Genomic DNA, 25,832 nt, shown 5'->3' on the forward strand with positions numbered 1-25,832 from the left:
ACACTGGAACGCCTGGCGAGTTTTGCATTTCACTGCCTTGACATGTCTTTAGTGCAATTGAGTATCACAAATTTACGTTTTCTAAGTTAAAAAAGGCTCAAAATAAGTCATGCCTCTTATTCGGCCCAGGCATGTTTTGTCCTTTAGCAGCGAAGATGCAGTAAGATCGATATTTTTGATGCGAAATTGCAGACTTCTTACAAATTTTTCGGAAAAGTTGACATCTTTTATCAGCATAACTAGTTCTGAAAACTGTTTGTTTTTGTAGGCTCAACCAGCACAGAACCTGTTAAAATCAGAAACATATAGAAAATGGAGATGTGCAACTGCTGGAGAGAAACAGGCTTCTGTCATTTTGGAGGTAAACGTTAATTGTTGTTTGAATTTAATATTCACTGATTCATGTTCTGCCCTCTGATAACTCAAGCAAATCTCCAGGCATTTTGTTTCTTTTTTAAAAAAATTCCCAACTACCCTGATTAATAAAGTCGTTGTATTACAATCTACCATAAAAGCTCGTTTTCTCGCTACAGAGGGGGGCTTATTTCTTTCAATTTCTTAGTTTTTTTTGTCAAGACCTTTTGGGTGGGGGCTTAAGTAAGAGGGGTTTCAAAACATATATCTATAAAAAAAGAAAAGAAGTGGCCTTCTTGAACTTTTAGTGTAACAGTTGTTTTAATATTGTAACACATTTTCACAAAATAGTATCTATGAAAACTAAATACCTGTATGATAGATGAATAACTTTAACCTTTAAAGAATCAAGTTTAATGTCTTGTTTTCTTTTGGAGAGGGATATGGGCATCTGAACCTCCTGCCTCCTGTGCCTTTTACTTCCACTTCCCATAGTTTTTACTCCCATCCCCCTTCCCTTTCCGTAGCTGATCTCTCCTCTTTGTACCATATCTATTGCCAAATGTGGTGAAATATTGCAAAATTTTACTCATTTTCTCCCAGTACCCGCCACCTTAGGAATCTCGTTTCTCGCCCCTTTTCTCCCGGGCTCCAGCCCCCCTGTTCTTCTCCACTTTCTTGTTCATAAAATTGGCATGATGTATTATCCCGGGAGGGTGAGCTTAATTTAGAGGGGGCTTAGGGAGGCTTAAAGAAAAGAAAGAGAGAGAGAGAGAGTGAGAAAAGGGGCAGATCAATAATAATTATGAATTATTAAATTTTATTTTTTTAATTATTATATAATGCATGACTTGAAGCTCTTTTTTTAATCAGCTTGAGAAAGCAACACAGATACATTCCATTGATATAGGTAAGTAGCCATATCAAGAACTACTTCTACTAACTAAGCAACATTAAAAAAAAAATTTCAAGATGTAGCAACATAAACTGTGTCAGGATGCCACCTGAAAGTTGGCTAAATGAAGGCAGCATTGAAGTGTGACCTTGTGTTGCTACCCCGTGTGCTATTACAAATGTGGTAGTATTAAACAGTTACAGTAGAACATAATAGAATGCCCGCAATGAACTAAAATGAGCTATAGTGAATTAGTCATGGGAATGAACGGAAAAAAAACTGATTAGCTTTTCTTAAACAGCCTCCCAGGAGCTGTGATTTTTCTAAAAGGATTAACTAAATTTTTAATTAACAATTAATTTTGCAGGAAATAATGGTTCTGCACTTGTGGAAGTGTTAGTTGGAAGGTCATCATGGAGCTCTGAAGAGCAATTTCAGGTAGGAATCAAGTTAATTTCCAAGAGCCTTCTCAGAGGGTCTATTAGTGAATTATTGGGGGGGGGGGGGGGGGGGGGGGGCCCAAAAAAATTAAACAATGTAATGATTATTTGTCAAGATACCCCCTTGTGTGCTTTAATTAATATTTACTTTTTGTCATTATTTTCAGGTGCTTCTTGTTGCATCTTCTTTTATGAGCCCAGCTGAAAGTAAATCTTTTACAAATACTAACAGAGTCAGGATGTTTGGTAAGCAAAAGCATTATTTATTTATTTTATTTTGGCTTAAAACTGTGGATATTAAAGTGAGAAATTAGTTTTTGCCATATGTTGCTTGATTAAAAGTCACTTATCCTTCTTACAGGTGCTGATAAACTTTCCAAGCCAGTAGCGGCACAAAAGTGGGACAGGGTCAAGTTAGTCTGTACGCAGCCTTTTAACAAGGTGAGTAAAATGTTTTGACTACAGTAGCTAGTTTTGTGCACATGAAAGAATTATTTACTATGCAGTTAATGAATGGAATCCTTAAGAGTTTAACATTTGGCTTTTAGACCACTTATTGGGAAGTAACTTCAGAAAAAATTCTTAGACTAGCACTAATTAGTTCTTTATTGAGATGTTATTAATGTTAATTACAGCAACGGGGACCTAGATTAAATTATAGTGTGCCGTGTTATTTCTAACAGAATGAACAGTATGGTTTGTCATTTATAAATCTCCATTCTCCTCCTGATGATACTGATGGTGACTCAGCAGAAAAAGCTACAGCAAGCCCTTCAGTGACAGTAAGTATAACAAAATAATCCTGTCCAGAAACGTCTGCTTTCATTTCCCGTGGTATAGCCCCTTTAACATCAAAACTGGAAATGGGTTAAAGTCTTTCTGGAACATACCAGCTCAATAAGGCAGAACTTAGCTCTTTATCCTTAGCAAAAATAAAGCAGCTAGGAGTGTTGCTAAGTAACTCCTTCTGCATAAGATGCTAGTCCATTGCAGGTATTTTCATGTTAACTACGGTAACAGTCATGACATAAAGTACATGAAATAATTCATATACCCGGTATGTGAACTGCGGATGAGATGTAAAGTGAAGAAATGATCCTCAATGGGAGTGAGGTCAATTGTGTGGCTCCCAATGTGTGGCTTCAATATCTTAGCTGGTAGAGCATCGCAACGGCATTGTCGAGGTCGCGGGTTTGAATCCTGTTGAAGCCAGAATTTTTTTTGGTCTCGTTCTTTGCAATTTCTTTAATTGCAATTGACTGCGAGGATCATTTCTTCACTTTAGGTAACAGTCATACAAGTCATGTTTTTATACTCTTTGCTTGAAATAGACACTATAAGAGTAGTGCCTTGTCTAGAATTTTTAACAACTCAGTGATCCAAACCAGGGCTCTAACCCAGACATCTCAATCCAGAATCAAATACTAACATTACCAGAGTTGCCAAAGATCAGAAAGGTCAGAAAAAAATATTCTTGTAAGTGCTGCAAAAAGGCAGGTAATTTAGTATGTTGCCATGGAGATTCTAAATTTCTTGTAACAGTTAAGTTTTGATGATAATTGTTAATGATATTAATAATGGTTGTCTTATTATGGTAAATTAAAATAAATATTTTCTACAAAAAGTTAATCAAAACATAATTTAAAGTGGCTCATTATGTCTTATTATGGTGAATTAAAATAAATATTTTCTACAACATATTCAAAATATTTATTTATTGATGCCGTCTCCTAATAATTTCAGGGTTCAAAAAGACTTGGACGCTTCACTTTAAGAGATGATAGTGATAGTGAAGAGAAAAAAGTGTCCTCTGGAAGTCTATTTTTCAAAACATTGCAAAAGAAAGCCTCCCCACCTCCCATGTCGACTGCAGCTGAAGTAAGAGCAGCATCAACAGCTGCCACATCATCAGATGACAGGAAACCAAGTGCCGACAGCAGTGTTCAGGGTGTGAGACACCCAGTAGCCAAAGACAGAGGCTCGTTGAATAAAGACAGACAGCCTGTAGCTAAGGATGGACACCCAGCTAAAGACAGAGTGGAGAAAATTGGAGGAAAAGCATCTCCAAAACCAGATGAGAAGCCAATTCAGAGAAGAACTAGCGAGGTAGGGCTCTTTGTAACCTCTCCTTCCATCTTAGCTTTTCTGGTCAAGAAATCGATATAATGAAGATGAATTGGTCAACAATGACACGAGCATGGGACAAAGAAAAAATCTGAGTCCCCGACTGGAATTGAACCCATGGCCTCCTAGATACGGGTTGGGCACTCTAACCAACTGAGCTACGAGAGACTCATGGTAGCTGGGCTATTTTTAAATTCTTTTCTTTTTTGTTGTTCAGAGCACAAAATGGAAGTACGAAGATTCACCAAAGGAGAACAAGAAAAACAAATCACCACCCCCAGCCAAGAAGAAACGAGGTAATATTCACCAGCAGAATGGTTCAAGAAGAAAGCAAACAATTTAAATTTAGAGCAAAGGAAAACCATTTTTGCTGCACCTTTGTGTTGTTTTTTAATTGAGATAAAGCACAGTTGCCCAATGGTAAGTGTTCTGTACTATGGATTGGGTGAATTAACTAGTCAATTCTAAACTTGTCTTTTGTTATTTATTTTCTTCAGAATCTCCCAACCATGACGACAGTTCAGTCTCGTTTGATGAAATAATGGTGAGTCTCTCCATCATCTTTCCTTTTTTCTGCTTAGGCAACTCCCGGCCCTATCCCCCACCAACTTGTTGTATTTTTTTAAGCACCCGGCAATGCAGAGCAGGAACATTTAATAAACACAAATTCATCCGGGGTGGATTACTCCCAAATAAGAGAGACAATAATGCTGGTCAGAAAATTTTAATTGAACTCCCAAAAGGAGACCATATTATCTGGGCGTGGCTCAAGATTGATACAGAAGGTTACGGACAAGGTTTGGGGGTTGAAATTTGTGGTATGCTACTGTTTGGGGTGTTTAAATCTGGAATGGCAACCGCTAAAGTTCTCGCCGTACAACTTCAGGACGTTCAGGAAAAAAAATACATATAGAAAGAAACTACAGTTGAACCTCTCTAATACGGACACTGAAGGGATAGAGCAAAGTGTCCGTATTACGCCACTTTTGACTTCATTGACAGCTTAAAGTATTTAGTGACTCAAAATGTTCAGCAACGCAATGCTGCAGGTTAAAAAATTAACACTAAGCATAAATACGAAAACGTCTAAGATGAATAAAGCGTTCCGTTCCGTTACGTTGATGTTTTTGTAACCACAAAAACGAAATTGCATTACGCTCACAAAATATCATCGCCTTATCACCGGAGTGTCGGTAATGAAGAGGTTACGTTTATATGAATTTGTTCCCTGCGGCCGACATTAAGGGTACGTATTATAGAAGTTTTTTCTAAAGAAAATATATGCTTATTTTGTTGGGACTTAAGAGATTGTCCGTAATAGAGAGGTGACCAGGCTAACATCAAATTTCCGCGGGGCAGTCGAAAAACTATCAGCCGGTAGTTTCTTGACTGAAACACTCTATTGTTTAATAAGAAAGCAAGCTTCAGGGACCGTGTTACTCTAGAACCTAATCGCTTGTTCTATTTTTCAGAAAGGTGTAGTGTTTGTCATGAGTGGATTTGTGAACCCTGAGCGCGGCAATCTTCGTGACAAGGCCTTGCAGATGGGAGCACAATACAGGCAGGACTGGGGAAAGGGATGTACCCATCTTATGTGAGTCAGAAATTTATAACAAGCGCGTTCTAATTGGCTAAAGCATGTTTTACTTACGTTTATAGCATAGACTGGATTTGCCGCACTCTAATTGGTTGAAATCGATGTTTTGTCAGAGTGAAATAGAGACTCGTCACAGTTTATTGCAAATCCCCTAATCTGATCGGTTCCCTGATCACTGACTGCCATCGCTGATAAAAAGGTCAAGCTCGTTGCCTTAAAAGAGAAATGATTCTTTAGTTTTGGCTTAAAAATACCTAACATTGTTGGTTTTGGACAATCTCGTACCCCAGATGTGAAGAGTAAAGAAGATATGAGTATGGGATTAGATTTTGGACAGCGATCCTTTAGATTTTGTACTAAAACAATTACATCGGCCTCTTTTTCAATGAGTGATTTTTTCATAATCAACATGTCTGCTCCTTGTTTATTAGTAGCTCAAAGAAAACTATGGCTCTTAATAAAACATCGTTGAAAAAACGTTTTTTTATTGTTTCTCACGCGAATTTAATATATATCATAAAGCATCGCGATAAAGGAACCAACGCTACAGATCTTACTGTGAATCATAAAACACTCGCCTGCGGCTTGTATTCTCGTGTTCTCAAATTCTTGTCATATTTTTGCCTTCTTTATTGCTTAAATAAGATTCTGAAAACCATATTTTAACTGTCTCGCGCGCGTATTAATCTATAAATGTACCAGTCTAGAAGTTCCGCTGATCGTCTGGAGATAAATACTCTTGAAATTTTCCGTAAACTAGCTGGTTGCCCAAACGTTTAGTGGGTGATTAAATGGTGAAACTGTATTAAGCAGTCATCTACCTATTCCCCGAATGTCAGCGCAATAATTCAGGTTTTACTAAAAGTATCGCGAAACGATTATCTGGAATTTTCGCTGTGTGGGCCCGGTTGTTCAAGACAGGCTTAAAGTAATCCTGGATAAGCGCTATTAAACTTTGAAATCAGTTTTGCAAATTATCAGTTGCGATTTATCCTTATATTTCTATCTTGTATAATTCTTACTTAATCCGGCTAGAAATGTTATGGTAAATACTAAAATCCCGAACTCGTGTTAATGGGCTTTTGAGTGACCTTGTCTGAAGGATAACATTAATTTGAGCCTCTTGTCTCATTTCAATTGCAGTTGTGCTTTCGCTAACACTCCCAAGTTCAATCAAGTGAAAGGTAATGCAATGCTTTACTAAATATCAAATTTGTATCAGTGGCCCGGGCAGTTTTGAAAATAAAGTTTGTGCCATTTTCCTTTCTTGTAATTCGTTTTCGCGCCAAAATACGTGATATGGTGTTGCTCACCAACGCCTCTGCCAAAACAAAACCGTGGGCCCAGAAATTATCGCATATGGAAATTTAACTAGCGAAGAACGGACACGAGAGGGCGAGAGATCCCCATCGGTGGTCCTAAAGGACTGCGCTTAGAGTTCCAACCTATTCTGTAATTTTGTTACTGACAAATCTAAGTCACCTTACTTTTGTAACAACTGTGATAAACTGTGTCAGTGGGACAGTTTACTAACAGAAAGTGAAATAGTTCTTTTATGCATTTTTCGAGAATTCTTTGCTCAACCCGTACCTTTCGGTCATGTTTTCCTGTCTCGCAGGAAAAGGAAAGATCGTGACGAAGAAATGGATAACTGACTGCTTCAAGAAAAACAAGCGCTTGCCAACTCGAAAGTAAGTTCACCTACCGTGTCTCTAGGTTTAAAAACAACAAAATCATCTTTGGCATTAGAACCGTACGTATCAATCCCTTTTTGCCGGAGAAAACTCGTTAAGTTCAAAGAAGTTTTTTACTCATTACTTTTGATGCCGTTTTACTGATTTCAAGCGAATGAATTCTCAAAAAAAAGTGACTTTTTTGTGTCTTACCACAAGCTACCACTTGTCTGGCGATAGCAGCTCATCTGAAGATAGCAGCGAAGAGGAGGAAGTTAAAACAAAGCCACCGCCAGCAAAGAAAACAAAAGACACAGACAGCCGAGATGAGAAGAACGCTGGGACGAGTGATACTGAACTAAAGGTTAGATGGGTGTGTCACGTGAATTGTTAGTCACATGAACAATACCATCAAATCACATGTTCGTCAAGTGTCTTGTCAAAATATTACGTCACATTTATTACGTCCGAAGAGTACTTGCAATTTCTGCGATATTCAGTTTTTTTTTTTAAAAATCTAGTTATCGAGAATAAGAAGAATGCTAGGTTTTGAAGTTTGTTAAGAACTGAGAATTTAAACCAAAAACAGGATAATGCCTAACAATGCAAAATTTGATAACTTTACAGATCTTTTATAGTTACAATTTGAATCTCACTCAGTTAACTAATTTTTTGTGCCTGCTTTTTTACTGACAATGTTTTATTGTTAACATAAAGGATGACACACCTTCGGTAAGCGCAAAACCTTCCATGGGAAAGACGGATGAAGTCTCAGGCCCCGCTGAAAAGAAAGGTAAAATACTTACAGGGTGATGGACAGTGAATTTCTCCTTTCGATAAAATATTACATGTGCGGAGACAGATGTCGAGTGTAAAGACATCCATCAAAAAAAATTAAACTGTCTTAATGCTGACCACCAAATTCTTAGTATTCGTTTAGGAGAATTGGTGTTTAGAGCTTTGCACTGGCTTAAGATTGTAATGCAGTGTTCCTAACGCGCGAAATTGTCTCTCGACAATTTTAATCACTAAATTATTATTATTATCAATACACGCGGCCAAATTGAAAACCGCCCTAGTGAAAACACGCGCTTTGCGGGCCGCAAATGACTCTTAGCGGGCTGTTAATGCATTAACGGCCCTGCAGCTGATTGGTTCTCAGTTCATCATCCGATTAACTTTAACCAATCAGCGTCGCTGACGCGGGAAAACCATTCAGGCGCGTACGCGTACAGCAAGAGTCTCGTCTGTCTCGAACAGTTTTTCGACAAGCGAATTGTGTCCGGTAGGAAAAATCAGTCTATTTGTTGTAAATGGGACAAAATACAGCCAAAAAATCGGATTTAGAAGCAAATGCACAAGGCGAAGAGACAGAGAGAGCAACTCCTTGTTGTCTTGCGAGAAACGAAACTTCGTTCACTTGAATTGTGTATCTCCGGTCAAGCTAATTTAGCGAAAACAGTTGCAGGAATTTTACGCCGAGGTTCAATCGGAAAATGTAAGTTTGCAAAGTATTATTATCCATGAATCAATCCATTCCTCATTATTTTCAGAGACACTGCAGTTAGCTCTTTTATACTACAACAAGAAGCTTGAGAAGCTTGAGAAGCTTAAAATCGGGCGGTTAATAATAATATTTAGTAGAAACTCAGCTGTGTTCTATTGGAAATCCGCGAATCTGATTGGTTCTCCCACTGATTTCTATTCGCCGATAGAAAACAGTTGCGCGCGCGAGTAGCTCTTTAAGCGGAAAATTTTCTTGATTTTTGTCTTCCAAGTGCACAATATTGTAGGTTTTGGACTGCAATCCTTTAGAGTTTCTACTAAAACAATTAGACTACTCGCCCTCGTTTTCTATGAGCGATAGTCAACTCGGCTGCGCCTCGTTGACTATTTGCTCATAGAAAACTCGGGCTCGTAGTCTAATTGTTAATTAGAAAGGGGGGTACAGTACAGTAAAAATCACTGGAAAAAACAGTCACTTTAGTAACACTCAGTGGGAGGTTTGCGTAAGTCACAGTCTGCATGAGCTGTATTAGTGTGTAGAACCCTAGTAGAACATAATATCTGGAATGTTTTCAAGATTGCATTATTACTAAATGACATAATGTTCTCAATTTATAAATATATTTCGCACAATACATGTAAAAATAAACGATTGAGCTAGACGACTAGAAAATAAAATTTTTCAAAACTAAGCAAAGTGCAGCCTTTTCGCAATACTCTTTATCAGGTAACTACTATTGTCAAGAAAATGGGCACAACTAGTTGACCAATGATTAGGTATTTGTTTCATACCATTACTGTAATAGCAACTGATGAAGAATAGTAGTACTGACCCAAAGTATAAGGGCTGGAAAATACTGAAAACCATTTCAGCTGCCTTTCAAGAAATCCAAAAAAGCTTATGTTTTGCAGTATTTTGTTAATTTTGGGCGATTTTGGGGGATGTCGGGGAGGCGATAGATTTTCTCAAAGGATTAGTTAAATTTAGACAAATAAGAAATATCAGAATTTGAAGTTAAAAATTGGCCGACAGACACCAAACAGTCCCCTGATAACCTGTAGTGCGCTTTCGAGGGGGGTCAACTGTTTGATGGTGTTTCCATTTTTTTCTTCAATCCCTTCTTTAAATCTCTTAAAATTTCATTCAAATTCAGGTAGAACCCCACCTTAAGTTTTGTTCTTGTGAGAAAACAACAGAAGTCAAAAGTTGCGTGATATAACCAAGCATAGATTTTAATTATCCCTCCCTTTCCCTCTCCTTAGCCTTTCACCCCCACCTGTCCCTCCCTTTCTACTTCCATCCGTCCCCTCCCTCCCCTCTCCTGCAGTATTTTACTCCACCCTACCCATCGAGCTTTCTACTCCAATTACCTCCATCCTCACCAGCGTTTTGGGTGAATTTAGATGCTTGAAAATGCTATTTTCGGCCTTTTTCATTCAATTCAATGTTTGCATACATTTCCTGACCGTTTCAGTATCCTTTTTTCTTGGTTTTTCGTTTGTGCGCGTACTAATCTGTGCCAAGCAATTAGAGAATAACAGAAATTTGCCTTAATTTTGATCTCCTATACCAAGACCTTAGAGTATAAACCGCTAATAAAACAAAACACACTTGATAATAATTCTCTGAGGTTATACACCTTGCAGTATTAACGTACTTACGAACTTGATAACAAGCCCCACGTCGTAGTAAGGATTTTTAGAAATAAGTTCACAATGGTTTGTTCCCAAAACGTTTTTTACTTTACAGAGGGTCTGTATATTGACCTGTAACTTGTATATCGTATTGAAAAATTCAGAACGAACCGACTTCTGCCCGCTACCATATGTTGAAAAACTGAGCTTATTCGAAACCGCAGCAAAATCGTTAGAGACAGAAAAGATACAGCCGTTTACTGGCAGTCTTTGAAAATCCTGAATTTCGTCAAAATGAGCCAAAATAAAGTTTTCAAATGTCCTTTATCAATATGGTTCTTATCTTCGTATTCAATTCTATGTCCTGCTTTTATGCAGTACTGTCCAACAAAGATTTCAATTTCCTCAAAGTTTCGGGACGAAAGGATTAAAAATATTTCGTGCAGAATGTAATTTGATTAAGTGAATGTTTTCACGTCTATAAATACTTCAAGCAGTGAATGAAAATGAGAACCACTTTCAAATAGTTAATGCATAAAAAGTAACAATCAGATCAGAATACAATGATTATTAATGCAAGGTTTCGCTATTATGTCTCGGCAGAGATACTTCTTTTTTGCAAGTTCAAATGTATGCAAATTTCGTGTGAAATGTAATTTGATTCCACTGTCTTGTTTACAAACTCTTTCTGAAGAAAGTTGTATTTTCGTGAATAAAACCCATTGGCCTGTTTTATTTTCCTGATTATGTTTGTCTGTGATTTTTACAAAACATGTGGTCTCTTTTTCGGAACTTTAAGTTGTGCAAAACTTCCTGTTTTGAACACAGATGTAACTTCCGGAATTTCTCATCAAAAGATGTAGATTTCACCGCATTGCGTTTCGCTGCTTTATTTTAAATAATATTAAAAACTCTTGCAATGCGTTTACAATTCGACTCAGACATTAGACACGGATGTCGTGCAGTATTTTTGCGGCATCTTTCCATTATTTTATTTATTTTTTGTCAAAGCTTAGGGTAAAGAGAGACGAAAGTAGACGGCCAAAGTTTGGCAAGTCAGCCGGTTGTTTCGGCCGGCTACCAGCCCTATTCAAGTTCCACTCTTATTCTGCCATGTCGGGTCATCCCTCAACGGGAAATAAATTTCCCCGATTCCAAAACTAAACTCAAAACGCTTGAATGACGAGACAAAAAATAATTCATTTCTCGAATAAAAGATCGGAATATCCGGAAAATAACAGTACTAGTTCCTCATCAATTAAATCTTTCTTCGCAAGAGTTACATAATAGTCAAGAATAAAATCTTAAAAACACAATTTCAAACTATTCAAAACCAGATTAACGTGCGTCACACGACAGGCAAAATGTTTCAGATGAATTTTTTTTATCGAAAACGAGACCAAGCAACCTTTTGAAATCGAAGACTTTCAAAGCCATGACATGCATTGAGGCCGTGATAAAATTTAATTAAAATAAAATTCAATTGGTATTTAATTGGTATAAAGTCATCTTTTCATTCGATAGCTTTACCGATCTCGTAAAAAAATTCCATTCAATTTTACACCAATACTGTACATTGCCAATGTTTTGCTGACGTCTTGAGAAGTGCCTTACTAACGTCACCAGGCAAATCTAAAATTAATATATTCAAAACATGTTGTGCAAACATTCTACTCTTTGTGACAGGCGACTTTGACGCCCAACTGTGCGGAAATGAAAATCGACACACTTCTTGCTAAATATATAAAAAAAGTTTTAAAGTGGAGTCCGCCTCAAAAAAATGTACCGCCAGATCACACTGCTATTGCCTATTTGTAGAAACCAGCAAAGCGTCTAGTTTCAAAGTTTCCCACAAAAACATTGCGTGACATGAATGACGTTACCCCTTTTATTTACAAGAATAGCGAAACTTGTCAAAGCAACTACAGTTTCACAATGGTGATATTAGTACTCTACCCCTTAAGCTTTTTTCTCTGTCCTCCCGCCGAGGCAAAGAAGAGAACCAGATTGCAGATTAGCCCAAAAGTCGACCCAGTGTGCCTACAAAGATTTACTGTCGAAACTGAAATGAAACCGATTGGCCCAGGCTATCTCCGTCGTTTTTGGCCGGCAGGAGACTATCGTCTAGGACGACCAAAGGGTAAATTACTAGTTGTACCTATCGGTAAGTGCCAACGAGCGAAATACTCATGTTTGTTCATAAGAACAGATATTGAATGGTTTTTGATAGAACTATATTTGAAATAACCACTGATATGGTAAATTGTATTTTAGGTAACATGCGAAAAAAGTGCTATTTCTCTGGTGTTCATAAATGACACTGGCTTGATAGCCTGCGTAGCAGGCGCCGTAGTTTCCAGCACGCGTATTCTCGCGATCGCGCACTCTTTTAAACACACTAAAAAACGTACACAGATGTCTGCTACGCAGGCTACGGGTTTGACAGATTGATAACTCTTGACAAATCTTTAAATTCTTTTCAAAGTTAAAATGTCACAAAATGTAGGCAATAAATGAGGTTTAATCACTGTTTTTTAAATACAACACGCGATGGTTAAAATGTTTCCGTCCACAAAAGGGATAGTTGCATTTTAGGAACTTCTTATAAATCAAATCCCCAAATCAAAACTGCTAAGATGCTTTTTTAAAAATATTTTTCAGTAATCAGAGACAGTAATGCACGAGTCAGATTTTAGTTTCGCATGCGAAGTGTCATGTTTAGTTACGCAAAACTTGAAAAATTTGAACAGAAAACAAAACTTGAACGGTCAAGGATTATTTGGAGACAAAATTTTTATTCAAGTTAACACTACATTTGCCGTTAGAAGCAAAAAACTTTTGACTTTCTTGTGTGTATGACATGCAGTAATTTTAGTGAGCGTCGCATTGAATTGATGTTATTCCTACGCGAAGCGAAAATGCGTGCCAAATAAAATATAAACGGTATTTGATTTAGAATAAATCATCGGTCAAACAATTACTATAAACACAATCAATACTAAAAGGAAGCATTTACCCGACTTCAGCATTCTCATAAGTCAAGAAAACTCTATTTGAAGTCAACAGTCCGCTTTTGATTTTCATGTCTCTCTTCGATCGTAAATCAAAGGACTCCAAAGTCGAAAGATTATTTCATCGCTTTGAAGACCTTGATGTTCATTTTTTCGGCGGTCGAATATTCTGTAGGGTATTCTCTTTCGATTTATAATTCCCTAAAGGTGTATTTATCGGTAAAGGGATGAATGACCACACTGAAAATTTTAACAGCGAGCCGCGTGGACGCCATTTTGGTCATTTGCTCTCTAGCAAGGAGTGAGAGACTGGGAACCAGTTGGGAAGAACAATACAACCCAAATATGGGGTTTACTTACACCCAAATATGGTCAAAAAAAAAGTCCCTTACGCGGAACTTAAGATTTTCTCTGCCTATATACTCATACGCACACGGCTCTATGATTCTGCCGCCTCGACAGCCTCACCTCTTGGCTCGGCTGTCTCGTTGGCAATAAATCGGCCACGCCCGATTAATTACACAATAAGACATAAGCCTCAGTAGCATCGTGTATAATTTTCATTGCGACGAAGTACTTGTGTTTATATTTGAATTGAAAATCATGATGCTAACTTCATTAAACTGAATGTATTACCTATCTGGATGTCATTTGGCCTTGTTTATTGATAATAATGATAATAAAATGACTTTTTTCGGGAATATTGTTTATTTGCTCCCTTGTAGTGTCATTTGTGGCCCTTGCGCTTCGCGCTCGGGCCACAAATGACACTACGCGGGCGCAAATAAACAATATTCCCGAAAAAAGTCATTTTATTCCCTTATTATTATCAATACACGCGGCCAAATTGAAAACCGCCCTAGTGAAAACACGCGCTTTGCGGGCCGCAAATGACTCTTAGCGGGCTGTTAATGCATTAACGGCCCTGCAGCTGATTGGTTCTCAGTTCATCATCCGATTAACTTTAACCAATCAGCGTCGCTGACGCGGGAAAACCATTCAGGCGCGTACGCGTACAGCAAGAGTCTCGTCTGTCTCGAACAGTTTTTCGACAAGCGAATTGTGTTCGGTAGGAAAAATCAGTCTATTTGTTGTAAATGGGACAAAATACAGCCAAAAAATCGGATTTAGAAGCAAATGCACAAGGCGAAGAGACAGAGAGAGCAACTCCTTGTTGTCTTGCGAGAAACGAAACTTCGTTCACTTGAATTGTGTATCTCCGGTCAAGCTAATTTAGCGAAAACAGTTGCAGGAATTTTACGCCGAGGTTCAATCGGAAAATGTAAGTTTGCAAAGTATTATTATCCATGAATCAATCCATTCCTCATTATTTTCAGAGACACTGCAGTTAGCTCTTTTATACTACAATTACACAATAAGACATAAGCCTCAGTAGCATCGTGTATAATTTTCATTGCGACGAAGTACTTGTGTTTATATTTGAATTGAAAATCATGATGCTAACTTCATTAAACTGAATGTATTACCTATCTGGATGTCATTTGGCCTTGTTTATTGCTGGTTTTCACTGTCACGCAAGTAACGATACTGTCACGCGCTGCAAAAAATAAATCCAAAGCTATTGAGTTAAACAAATCAAGAATTTTACAGGTTGTAAAAAATAACAAGATAGTCTACGTATCCAAGTCTCAGGTCTGTACGGTATTCCGTACTCGAGTTATCCGTCATAATGTTTAACACAAATTTAGAGAGCACAGTATGGAAACGCCATGTTGGATCCCATGTGGAGAGGCACCAAGATGGCCGCCGGAAATCAATGAAAACATCTGGCATTCACTTCTGCTATAAAGCGCGGTCAGTTCACCTTCGTGAACACGTAAACATTCATATAAACACTTCTTGTAAAGCCTCAACTGTTCAGATCGTTAAAAATAACAGAATGAGGCATTCTTTTTAAGCATACGTGACAGCCTTCAGGCGGCCATTCTGATGTCGTGTGGCGCAAAACTCCGAAATTCAAAATGTTATTTCTCAAAGACGGTGGATGCTATCGAGCTGAAAACATTCAATAAGATATATATTAAGGACGTCTAATAGCTAGTAAAGGATAAAAAGTCAGGGGGCTCGCGATTCTGGATTTAGAATTTTGATGACGTCACGTGAAAACCAAGAATTGATAATAATGATAATAAAATGACTTTTTTCGGGAATATTGTTTATTTGCTTCCTTGTAGTGTCATTTGTGGCCCTTGCGCTTCGCGCTCGGGCCACAAATGACACTACGCGGGCGCAAATAAACAATATTCCCTCAAAAAGTCATTTTATTCCCTTATTATCTGCAACTGCTCTCACTGGCGACAGACGTAGAAATTTTCTGAAAACGCAAATGAGTTTCCTGTTTTAAATCAGTTATTTTTTTGGTTACAAGTTGTTGATTGGTGTTTTTTTATAGCTTCTTTTTAATTCTTCCCAAGTTCCCACGCTACTTTCTTAATTACTTCCCAGTACTTTTATTAATGAATCTCCGACAAGTGCAGACTGGAAACGAGACTGATAAGGGTGTTGGTCACCCAGAGTTCTTTCAGTTTCGATGCTGATTTTCTCTTCCGTGTTTCCCCGTCAGATGAGCCCAAGAAAATAGACGATGATGATGACATATATGGCGGGTCAACAGATGACGAGGCTGGAGAACCAAATCAAAGTAACAAAACTAAAAAAGTTTCATCTCCGTTGAGTCCAAAAGAGACATCATCTAGTGACCGTGACACGGAGGACGAACTGAAAAGGTAAAGTATGCTACACTGAACTAAAAGATGGTGTTAGTTAACAGAAACAATTGCGCTTTTTTCGGTTCAGTTAACCCTAAACTTCCACTTTCTGCGAAAGACCAAGCAACCTCGGTTTATCGTGCAGGTGTTAAAACGGTTTGATTGAGTCGGAGCTGCGTTGATGGGCAAATGAAACAGTCAGCTAATTATCAACTTGAAATTTGTAAAATGAACCTCTGTAGCCCTTGGAAAACTGATGATTCAAGCGTTAGCTCTTCAGCAAAACATTTCCGCTCTAAATTGTGGTGCAACGGACGAAATAAAGTATCAGGAAATTACCTATTTTAACCTTTTTTCCTTTCTCGTTCGCGCCTGTATTTCTTTCTTTTCATCACATTGTAAGAGCCTAGAACTGGTTAGGTATTGACGGGTAGTGGTAGCAATTTAGTGGATTTCATTTTATATTTTTACAGAGTTCAAGAAGAAGAAGTGGAAGATATTTATGGCGGTTCAACTGATGATGAACAAGAAGACACGACAAAGAAGGATATAACTAAGGACGAAACAGAAGGTAAGAAGTTGATGAGAGCACTAAAGTTTCTTGATTATACAAACTACATGGTGTTGTATAAAACCATGAATGGACTTACCCCAGATTACCTACAAAACCTTTTCTCTCAGCGTCACTCTGTTTATAACTTGAGAGACTCTGAGGGAAAGCTGACGCTACCCAAACCAAATACCAACTATTTAAAACGAAGCTTTTTTTACAGCGGCGCTATGCTCTGGAATAACATGCCCAAATGTCTTAAAAATGCCGCATCAGTTAATAATTTTAAGAAAATTATCAAGAAGGTAGCTGACGTATCGGATTCCCACACGGCAATCATGTAAACCAGTTCTAGTTTTAGTTTCTTTAATACTTGAGCTTATTGTAATTGATGGTTTCCCGTGTTTAAATAAAGTTTTTACATTACATTTTACATTACATTACATTAAATTCAACCAAGAAAAATCATAAGTGAACAAGTAAAAGAGGCGACATCTTGTACATGTCGGGATTTTGATAACATCACGCTTGAGTATAATACAAACTCTGCTTCAGTCTACAGTACTTGAAAGCTTATCGTGTGGCAACTCATAGAACAATCAAAAAATATCCCTGCATCACAACATTTTCCAGCACTCGTACATCAATGGCTCAATACTACTACTAAGTGGTATCAAACGAATGCCCAATCATCTGGTGACCACGTCCTGGTTATATTCTTGACATACTTTACATAGATAATTATATAATTTTTTTTTCCTTTTATACAATTTTGCGTTCACGCACACATTTTAACGAGCGCTTGCGCTCCTAGGTGTCGCGTGGGTAAATAAAGTATTGTTGTTGTTGTTGTTGTTGTTGTTGGTTACCATAGCAAAAGTATAACCTATTTAAAACAAACTTAGCTTTTGCTTTCAGTGCTTATAACTTAACAACGAGCTCGGTGACCTCCATTTTTTATTATTAAATAAAGGTTATCATGATAGGATACAACAGTTAGCAAAAAATTAAAAAAAACTTGAAAAATCTGGAATGGTTCAGAGGCACCTTAACTTTTCTAAGAACTAAGATGGCTCATGAACTCCATCCGGAGAATGTTTTTAGACTTTGCAAAAATTTATATGTGATCATTATTTTCCTTGACTAAAACTTTAGGAATTGCAATTCTTATTTTGGATTATTTATTCTTGTTTGGTTTTTATTAGATAACGCGGAATCCGCTGACGACGTTACCTCGGGCTCTGAAGACCTTCCCTCGTTACCAGACTTCTTCTCTCACAAACATTTCATGCTGTATGGTGAAGTTGACAGCAAGACCAGGAGACTCTTGATAAGATACATCACTGCATACAATGGGTAAATGACTTGTGAAAAAAAAAATGATTTGTTAAAAGAGGATACAAGCTTGCGGACACTTTAAAGAGATCTCTTTAAAGGGACTATGTCACGGTATTTTAGGTAACTCTGTTTCTTTTCGTTAATTAAGAGCTGTAAACTTTAAATTGGCAGTGCAAAAGTCATTTATTGGCAAAATCACAGCCACATAACAAACAAGGGTGATTTTCGAGCACTGTAAATTACACTTTCATACGAACTGAGATAAACTTGAAAAAAGTTGGGCCGACGTTTTTCAAGTTTACCCAAACGCAATCTGTTTTAATCTTCTCGAATTTTGCCCATCCATGCCCTTTTTTGGCCTTTCTGGTGTTTGTTCTAAGTTATTGTACAATTTTAAGCCGTTATTGTGATATTTCAGTTTATTCTATGAACAGTTGGTCAGTACCGAAATTGTCTAAAATTGCGTAACATAGCTCCTTTAACTTAGAATTTTGAAAATAACCCCCTCCCCCTCCCCCCAAAAATACCTTCCCCAAAAAGCGCTAGGGAAAGGTGAAAATGCAGATGTTGTAGTTTCAATTTATTTTTTGTTTGTAATTTTTTAAACCAGTTTGATTTTGATTTTTCATTGCCTCATATTCATTATCATAATCTGAAAAAAGGAGAAATAAAAATCAATCTGTTTTGAAAATTTTTAAACTAAAGATAAATTTAAACCACAACGCATACACTACACATGAAGGAATGGTACTAATAAAAGTCGACATGTCTTCGGCGCGGCCTAACGCGAGTTTTCCACGGGAACGAATCGAATTACTCCATTTAGTAACGCTTTGGTATTTCACAACTGATTAAACAAAGTTGACGGGTGTTTTTATAACGCAATTTTATTGTGTAGAATCAGCTGTTGAAGCAGAAAAAATCGGTAAAAAGAGAAAAGAAATATTGTCTATTCCTGCTAGTAAAGATAAAGAAACGAGATAGCCAACAAAAGCAAAGACGTCAAAGCGATTCATCGTTTGCGGCAAAAAGCCTTTGATGTGTTTGCATACTGATTTGAGTGGGTGAGACAGAAACTACCGCCGTATTTTGCTTCAAGGTTCAAGTCACTATCATTAATGACGCTTGATTTCAACCCAAGCTCGTTATACAGTGGAGACTCGATATAACAAGAGCCCAAATATGAAACAAAAATCCTCGGAATAAAGTAACAAATCCCGGGTGTAACAAACCCCCGGTTACAAATCCCTGGTATAAATAACACAATCCAGAGGTTTAGCCTTAAAATCCACCCTTATACCCTAAAATTCCAACCCAAAAAAACCCTACCCGTAAATAAGCCCCCCCCCACCAAATCTCAAACCTCCCTCCGAAAACAAGCCCTCCGCATGGGTTTATATTTACTTATAACTTTTCAGATTATAAGCCCCCTATTGAACAGCTTGATTTGTATTTCACGTTGTTAGAGAACACCCAGAGACCTGTTTCACAACTGTAGGACTTGTTTTGTGTTTTATATCGTTACGTTTAGTTATTTTACCATGTGCTATTAATGTATGCACCACACGTTTCAGACGCAGTATTCTTTCCAAATAGAAACTTAAAACGATTTTTGAAACGCAAATTTTCATTCGAAAATATCCCCTGCCAACCCCCCCCCCCCCCCCCCCCGTATGCAAGCTGTTCCCGTAAATAACCCCACCTGAACGAATTAGACGTTGAGCGAATTTGAGCCTAGGATTACATTCGAAATTTTATGGTACCTGAAAAAACTAAAAAGTAATTTACAATTAATAACTCAGACATTAAACGAATTTTCACAAAATGCGAGTAAGAGAATTTCCTAATTTTACGTTTATGAAAGACATGCTACGAGTTCTAGCCAGGCGACTAGATTACAAACTCATCACACTTAAGAGCAGTTTTCAATTGAGTGTCGTAAAACCAAAACCAAAGTAATTACTCTGGCCAATCACAAAGGACACAGACAATCCAGTGAACCAATCAAAACTCGAAGCAAATACAGGTAGCTGATGCGAAGGGCGGGAAAACGTGCGCGAGCGAGTCACGATTGGTTTTGGTTTTAGTTCTGATTGGCTGAGAAAGTGGCGCGAGATTTTTAAGCCAATCACTAAGCGTAGTAATGCAAAACCAAAGCAAACGCAATTTCCTTTCGACACTCAAGTGAAAACCGCTCTATTTTACTTTAATAGTGTCCAGTAATGATACACACTGAGGAAAGTCCCCTCAACAGGAAAACCCCGGACTTCTTTTCAGGGTTTGAAAGGTTATCATGTCCTTTCAATTTACTTCACTCCGTTTCCCCTCCCGCCCCCTCTCGCCTTCCCCACCCTGTCTCGTTTCCTTTATTGTGTTATCGTTGCTAGAGTTGTCTCGTTTTGTTTTCTGTTTAGAACTGTTGAGGATTACATGAGTGACACTGTGGACTTTGTCATAACGATGGAAAACTGGGACAAAAACTTTGACGAGGTGCGTCTGTGATTTTTGGTCTTCAGTGATTGCTTTCAAAACAGTAAGACTAGTCTTCACTGGACACAGGCACAAGCATAAAATTAATACATAAGATGCTGTCCTCACTTGAAATAAGCATAAGCATTAAAAAAAAATTGTTTATTCTTCTTGTGCTTATACTTATTCCTAGTGAGGACAGCATGAGAAGAATGGGTGTGCATTCGACTTATGCACTTGTGCTTATGCCCAGTGATACTCAGCCTAAAGATTGGCAAAGTTTAACTGGTCTCTTTAACTGGCGACTTTCGCAAAAAATCTATTTAAAGGCCCACCTTCAACCAACCGTTTGTTTTTGTTTTGAAAAGCTTGCTCTTGTCCCAAAACACTCAAAACTGGAAAACTACTCATAAAAATCGATAAAAAACAGTCAAATCACTTAAACCGAAAAGCGTGTTAACAACTTAGCTAAAAAAAGGATGGAAGAAGATTGAAACAACTCAACTCGCTTTCACTTGAAATGGCGGGGTAAGATTGTTCTTTGACGCGCAATGCATCTAGGTTGAATGTGGGCCCGGGGGGGCACTCAAAAAAGTTTTATACGGGGAGGCTCCGCCCCAAGCTCTTACCCCTTACCCTTTTATATACCTTTTTGACAGAAGTGGTAACCCTTTAGTATACCTTTTACTGAAAAAGGTACCCCTTTCATATACCTAAAAGACGTGACATAGCCTTAGAACAGGACGTTTTCTTGTCATTTTTTATGTAGCGCTTAATAAATTAAAATAATACAGCCATAAAGTGCGTCTGTTCGAAATATTTTAATTACTGGCCTTTTAAAAAACCTAAATGACGGATTTTCATACACTTTCATATACCTAAACTTGTCAAATCGCTACCCTTTTATATACCTGACGCCTGAAAAAAGTACCCCTTTCGGGCGGAGCCTCCCCGTATAGGCCGTTATATGGAGTACCCCCCCCCCCCGGGAATGTGGGCCTTTAACTGCGTATTTTCGCCAGTCAAAGCCAAGTAACCAAAGCTTGATTGTTAATCTTAACAAGTAAATTATAACTCAATTGCAAGGCTGGCAATACGGCGAAAGGGCAGATTCATATTTATTGGGTGATATGCCGTCTGTATACTAGTCAGCTCATGAGCTTGATACTGTCTGTGTGTTTAGCCAAACACAGCATGAGCTTTCAAAAACCAGGTTTGGAACTTTTAAAGGAAGCCAACGCATTTAAACCTTGCGTCTACTTATGGTCGTAGTAATGAAATTTTAATTACAATCCAACTCTGTTGAAGGTAACTCTGATGAAGGTAACAGAGAGTTACCGAAAATTCAGTTTTATACGTTTTTACCAACTTTTTAAACCGATTTTAAGATCAGATACAAACCAAAAAAAAAATTTTTTTATTATGTCAAACACTGATCGCCCTAATAACATCTACTCTCCATATGTTTATATGGGAGTTAGGTCATAAGTCTGGTATGCAACGTTTATAAGCAAAACAACTGTAAATCATCGGGGAATCAGGATAATATAATGTTTTAAGGGCTGTTAAACAAGCGCTTTACACAGTTTTGTTTCTCGTTTCCAGGCTCTTGACGAAAACCCGTCCCTGGCATTTGTACGACCCAAGTGGATCATGGCCTGTCACGAAAAAGGTGCCTTTGTTCCATTTCAGCCATACATTATAGTTCCTTCGTAGTGATGTGATTATGCTCACGTGATTATCTCATTATCAACTTATCCAATCACAACCCAAGATTTCAGACGAAAACCTTACGTCACAAAATTCACGAAGAAGCGAAGATTATCCGAGAACCAACCGATGGGCGCCGAGCCGAGTAAAGTACGAAAATTCATCATTTTACCGACAGAATTGAAGCGAAGAGTATCCGAAACCCGACAGAAAAACGCCCAGTTGAGACCGATAATTTATCTCTTCATCGACAGCTTGTTGGTCCTTGTTCTGTCAGCGGAGACAATTCGACAGTGCCTACATAATGGCCCTTTACTTCAACGACGTAGCATCATAGTTAGTAACTTTGGTAGCATCATATTTTTATTGCTTTCAAAGCCTGAGTGTACAGTGGGTTCCTCCGTTTGGGTCGCGCAACGCGCTTCTGCCTTGTCAAAGTCCCGTCAAAAGTCTTCACAGACGTAGGAAAATTTGAAGACTGTTGCCCGTTTCTTCATCAGCCTACTAATGCACCATTGTTCATGCAAATGTGATACGGCCCACACAGCCCAGAGCCTGCGTTGTCTTGATACTGGTCAGCAGCAGGCTCCCTAACGCTGACCATTAGGAACGAATGTTTTGGTCATCTTTCTTCAAGAACTACGCATCCTCCAAGTTTTGTGAAAGAGTTGTTTCAGCCGCACACTAGTTTCCTATACCGCAATAGAGTTTATTTTCTTAAGACTACAAGGTGTTCACTCTTCACAAAGACAAACTCGACATCTCAGTGCTCAGCTTAGCGATGTCTTTAAAAACGCGAACAAATTTAATCCGGCGGAGGGGTGAAATTTGTACCAGAATATAGACACAAAACAAGAAAATAAAATGTGTTTCACTTATAACTTTGCTGACTTTTGCTTTAATATTGTTATCTGTTGCTTTACCAAACCTTAATTTTACAACATAAGAGAACAATTTTTACGCGGACTGGAAAATCTATAGAAAGAGAGTAATAATCTTCATACATTATAACAACAGCTAAACCTACGAAAATGTAAATGTAAACGTAAATGATTTATTTGCCTACGTAACCACGCAATATTTTAGCTACCAAGAACTCGTTATCGAGTGTACGTGCGTCGAGATCGAATTGGAGTTTGGAGAGTTGTTTTTTGAGGTGGGAGGAAAACCGGAGAACTCGGAGAAAAACCTCACGGCAAGGACGAGAACCAACAACAAACTCAACCCACATATGACGCTGGTCCAGGATTCGAATTGGTGGATTCGATTGGTGGATTCGATTGGTGGGAGACAAGCGCTCTCACCACTGCGCCACCCCTGCTTTCGAAGAACAAACGCCTGTCGCCGTGTCGCCGCTAATTCCCTGCGTGATACGACCCGAAAATTTCCTTTCTGATGATGCAGTTCTACAAAACTCCGTGTTAATGTCTAATTGGTCGTTACACGGTTTCCAAGGTATCTGACTTTCTGCGCAGGGATATGTTTCCTGGGCATAATTGATGAAACATTAAATGTCAAAAAATACACGAGAAAGATAGCTAAGTATGAGAGGGCTAATAACTATTGCCGGTAAAAGTTTCTGAGTATATTGCACCGCGTTCAGAACTTTCTGTCATTGTCAAACCAATATAAAAAGCGGAAAACATCATACTTTAAGTCGTTTGAAATCGTTACTTCATCCTTTTCCGCTCACGGTTTTAAGTTGTAATATATTTTCCACAGTTTTTTTTTCATTCACAAAGTCGTGCATTAAATTTTCTCACTAGCTGAGCTTGCTCGGAAGGCCCTATGTGCCACGAGGCACGATTAGGGTAGTAGACTTTCTAAAAGTCGTACGCTTCTCGTTTGCGGTTTGGTGGTAGTATACAGTAGACCCCTTCGCGCTCGTTGCTAGGGCTTCGTGCTTACTTTCGCGCTTTGCTCTCTGTAAGCTCGACTTGTAAGCAAGTCTAGGAGGATGGGTGAAGGTGAAGTAAGCTTGCACGGACGGTACTGAAAAAAAAAAAACCGCTACAAAATACTTATTCTCCTCACTTATTTCTATATATTTCTTTCACTGTACGTTCTAAGAATTTGGTGCTTAATCAAGACATCCCTTAGTTGATGGTTTCCTTTATTCTCATTACCTCTCTGATTGACAAAGTATTGATATTGTAAGGAGAAAGTTTATGTTGATCTATGATGAACACTGTTACCAGGTGCAGTTTATTCACTCCAGTCAAAGCAAGGTGCATTCAGGACAGTGAAAGTCGCGGATTTAAGCCAAATTTTGACTCAAGAAAATGGCTACCAAAATGAGTGAAATACCAAAATAACCACTTAGAACAGCGAAGGAACATTTCAATAACACAGCAAATACAAAAGAAGGTACGGATGGACAAAAGTTGAAGAAGATTGAAACGGATTGCGATATGAGCTTTTGAACAACTGTTAGACGAAACGAACAGTTTTATAAGTTTATCTCGTTTGTTGCTAACTTTTAATTATAACGCCCGGGAGACTTGTTTGTAATGAAGCTATGGTTTTGTTATTTAGATCCGTAGCAGTAATTTCATCGCTAACATTAAGTTTCATAGCGAGTATTTGGGAAAACTAAATAATAAAATAGACTTAATTCAGCCGTGACACAGTCCCTTAAAATGAAAATTTATGTGTCCGCCGCGCGCTCAACTTGAAAACTTGACCTTCTCGTTTGATTTTCACGTCTGTACACATTGTAATCCATTTCCATCCTCGCCATCGTTAGTCATTCTCACTTCCTAATGGCCTCGTGTCATCAAATAAGTGCTGTTTTACAAAGTCAAACCATTATCTTTGGCTTTATAATGGTCTTATGATAGATTCTAGCTCATTAAAATCATTTTGTAAGTTAGACGATGTCCTTTTCTCCAGTTTCACAAATCTTTTCGTGTCGCCGCCCGAATGTCTTGAACTCTCGCCCATTGACGTTTGGCCTGAGCAAACAAACCTCTTTGTTCGATTATTTCATTTCGTGTTCTTGCGTTTGCAGGTTAACGTTTATTTAACTTCCTCTTGTCTCAAGAGGGAAAAAAAGGCCAAGATCGCGACATGAAGTCGCCAGCACCGTTCCGCTATGTGTTAATAGCCCTGGTAGGGTTTCATTTCATACTGCTCTTTTTACATGTCGAGATCACGCAAACTTTTTAGCGGCGTTTTGCTTCCAATTACAATCGTTGTATCAGTTACTGCTGAAAGTGATTTTCTCCTAACATTATTTTCCTCGCAAAATCTAGCGCAAACGTCGCGTTTTTGGGACGTTCATTTTTGCGAGAAACCAATTACTTATCTGCTAGTCAGGAAATATAAATTTCTGCACGCCCGGTTTATAAATATCATATCACTGAGCGGTGGGGGCGTATTGTTAACGAAATGCCCCAACGTTATCGCTTTAACCTCTCGTGTTTCTTCCTGAAAACTGAAAAACTAGCCTGCACGCAATCTTTACACGTATAATCTATAGCGCTATTAAATTCTAGTTTCCTAAAGTATTGTCCTGACCATTTCCCCTTCCTTGGTAAATTGTGCATTATCGAAATTTGTAAACGTATAAAAAGAAAACAAATTGCCGATTTTAAAGTTGGTTTCCTAATCAGCATATTGTAATGTTTGTCGTGTCGTCAGGGCAGCTGAGTAAAAAGAAGCTTAATTATCGTTGCTGGAGAAATCGTTTGGTCAGAGAATTGTCGAGTCTCGAGATTTTAGGCAAATGTCAGTGGAGCGAGACTTACATAACCGCGCGCGCGAATTTTTTGTTTTTTACACGCGCTTTCTTGCACGAGC

The 25,832-nt window shown here is 38.2% G+C and overlaps 1 protein-coding gene across 1 annotated transcript; it reads left to right on the forward strand.

Annotated features, from left to right (window-relative positions):
* The first annotated feature begins 16 nt into the window (after positions 1-16).
* Positions 17-24,574, forward strand: LOC144664518 (DNA repair protein XRCC1-like). Its single transcript, XM_078525689.1, has 20 exons — positions 17-160; positions 269-361; positions 1,228-1,264; positions 1,617-1,687; positions 1,857-1,935; positions 2,051-2,130; positions 2,373-2,471; positions 3,433-3,795; positions 4,031-4,109; positions 4,311-4,357; positions 5,286-5,407; positions 6,554-6,594; positions 7,029-7,101; positions 7,303-7,447; positions 7,801-7,876; positions 15,820-15,982; positions 16,438-16,535; positions 17,720-17,870; positions 20,267-20,342; positions 21,927-24,574. The coding sequence occupies exons 1-20, from the start codon at positions 110-112 to the stop codon at positions 22,035-22,037; spliced, it is 2,055 nt and encodes a 684-aa protein (XP_078381815.1). The 5' UTR covers positions 17-109; the 3' UTR covers positions 22,038-24,574.
* Positions 24,575-25,832: the final 1,258 nt, after the last annotated feature.

The sequence above is a fragment of the Oculina patagonica genome, chromosome 8, assembly GCF_052425735.1.
Source record: "Oculina patagonica isolate OP01 chromosome 8, crgOcupat, whole genome shotgun sequence".
Taxonomy (NCBI): Eukaryota; Metazoa; Cnidaria; class Anthozoa; order Scleractinia; family Oculinidae; genus Oculina; species Oculina patagonica.

Bases quoted from the DNA above. Each gene is read 5' to 3' on its own strand.
- LOC144664518 (XM_078525689.1), top strand. From the start codon at position 110: ATGCCTCTTATTCGGCCCAGGCATGTTTTGTCCTTTAGCAGCGAAGAT. The intron at 7,448-7,800 runs GTTAGATGGGTG...GTTAACATAAAG, and splicing joins CGAGTGATACTGAACTAAAG to GATGACACACCTTCGGTAAG. The intron at 17,871-20,266 runs GTAAATGACTTG...TTTTCTGTTTAG, and splicing joins TACATCACTGCATACAATGG to AACTGTTGAGGATTACATGA.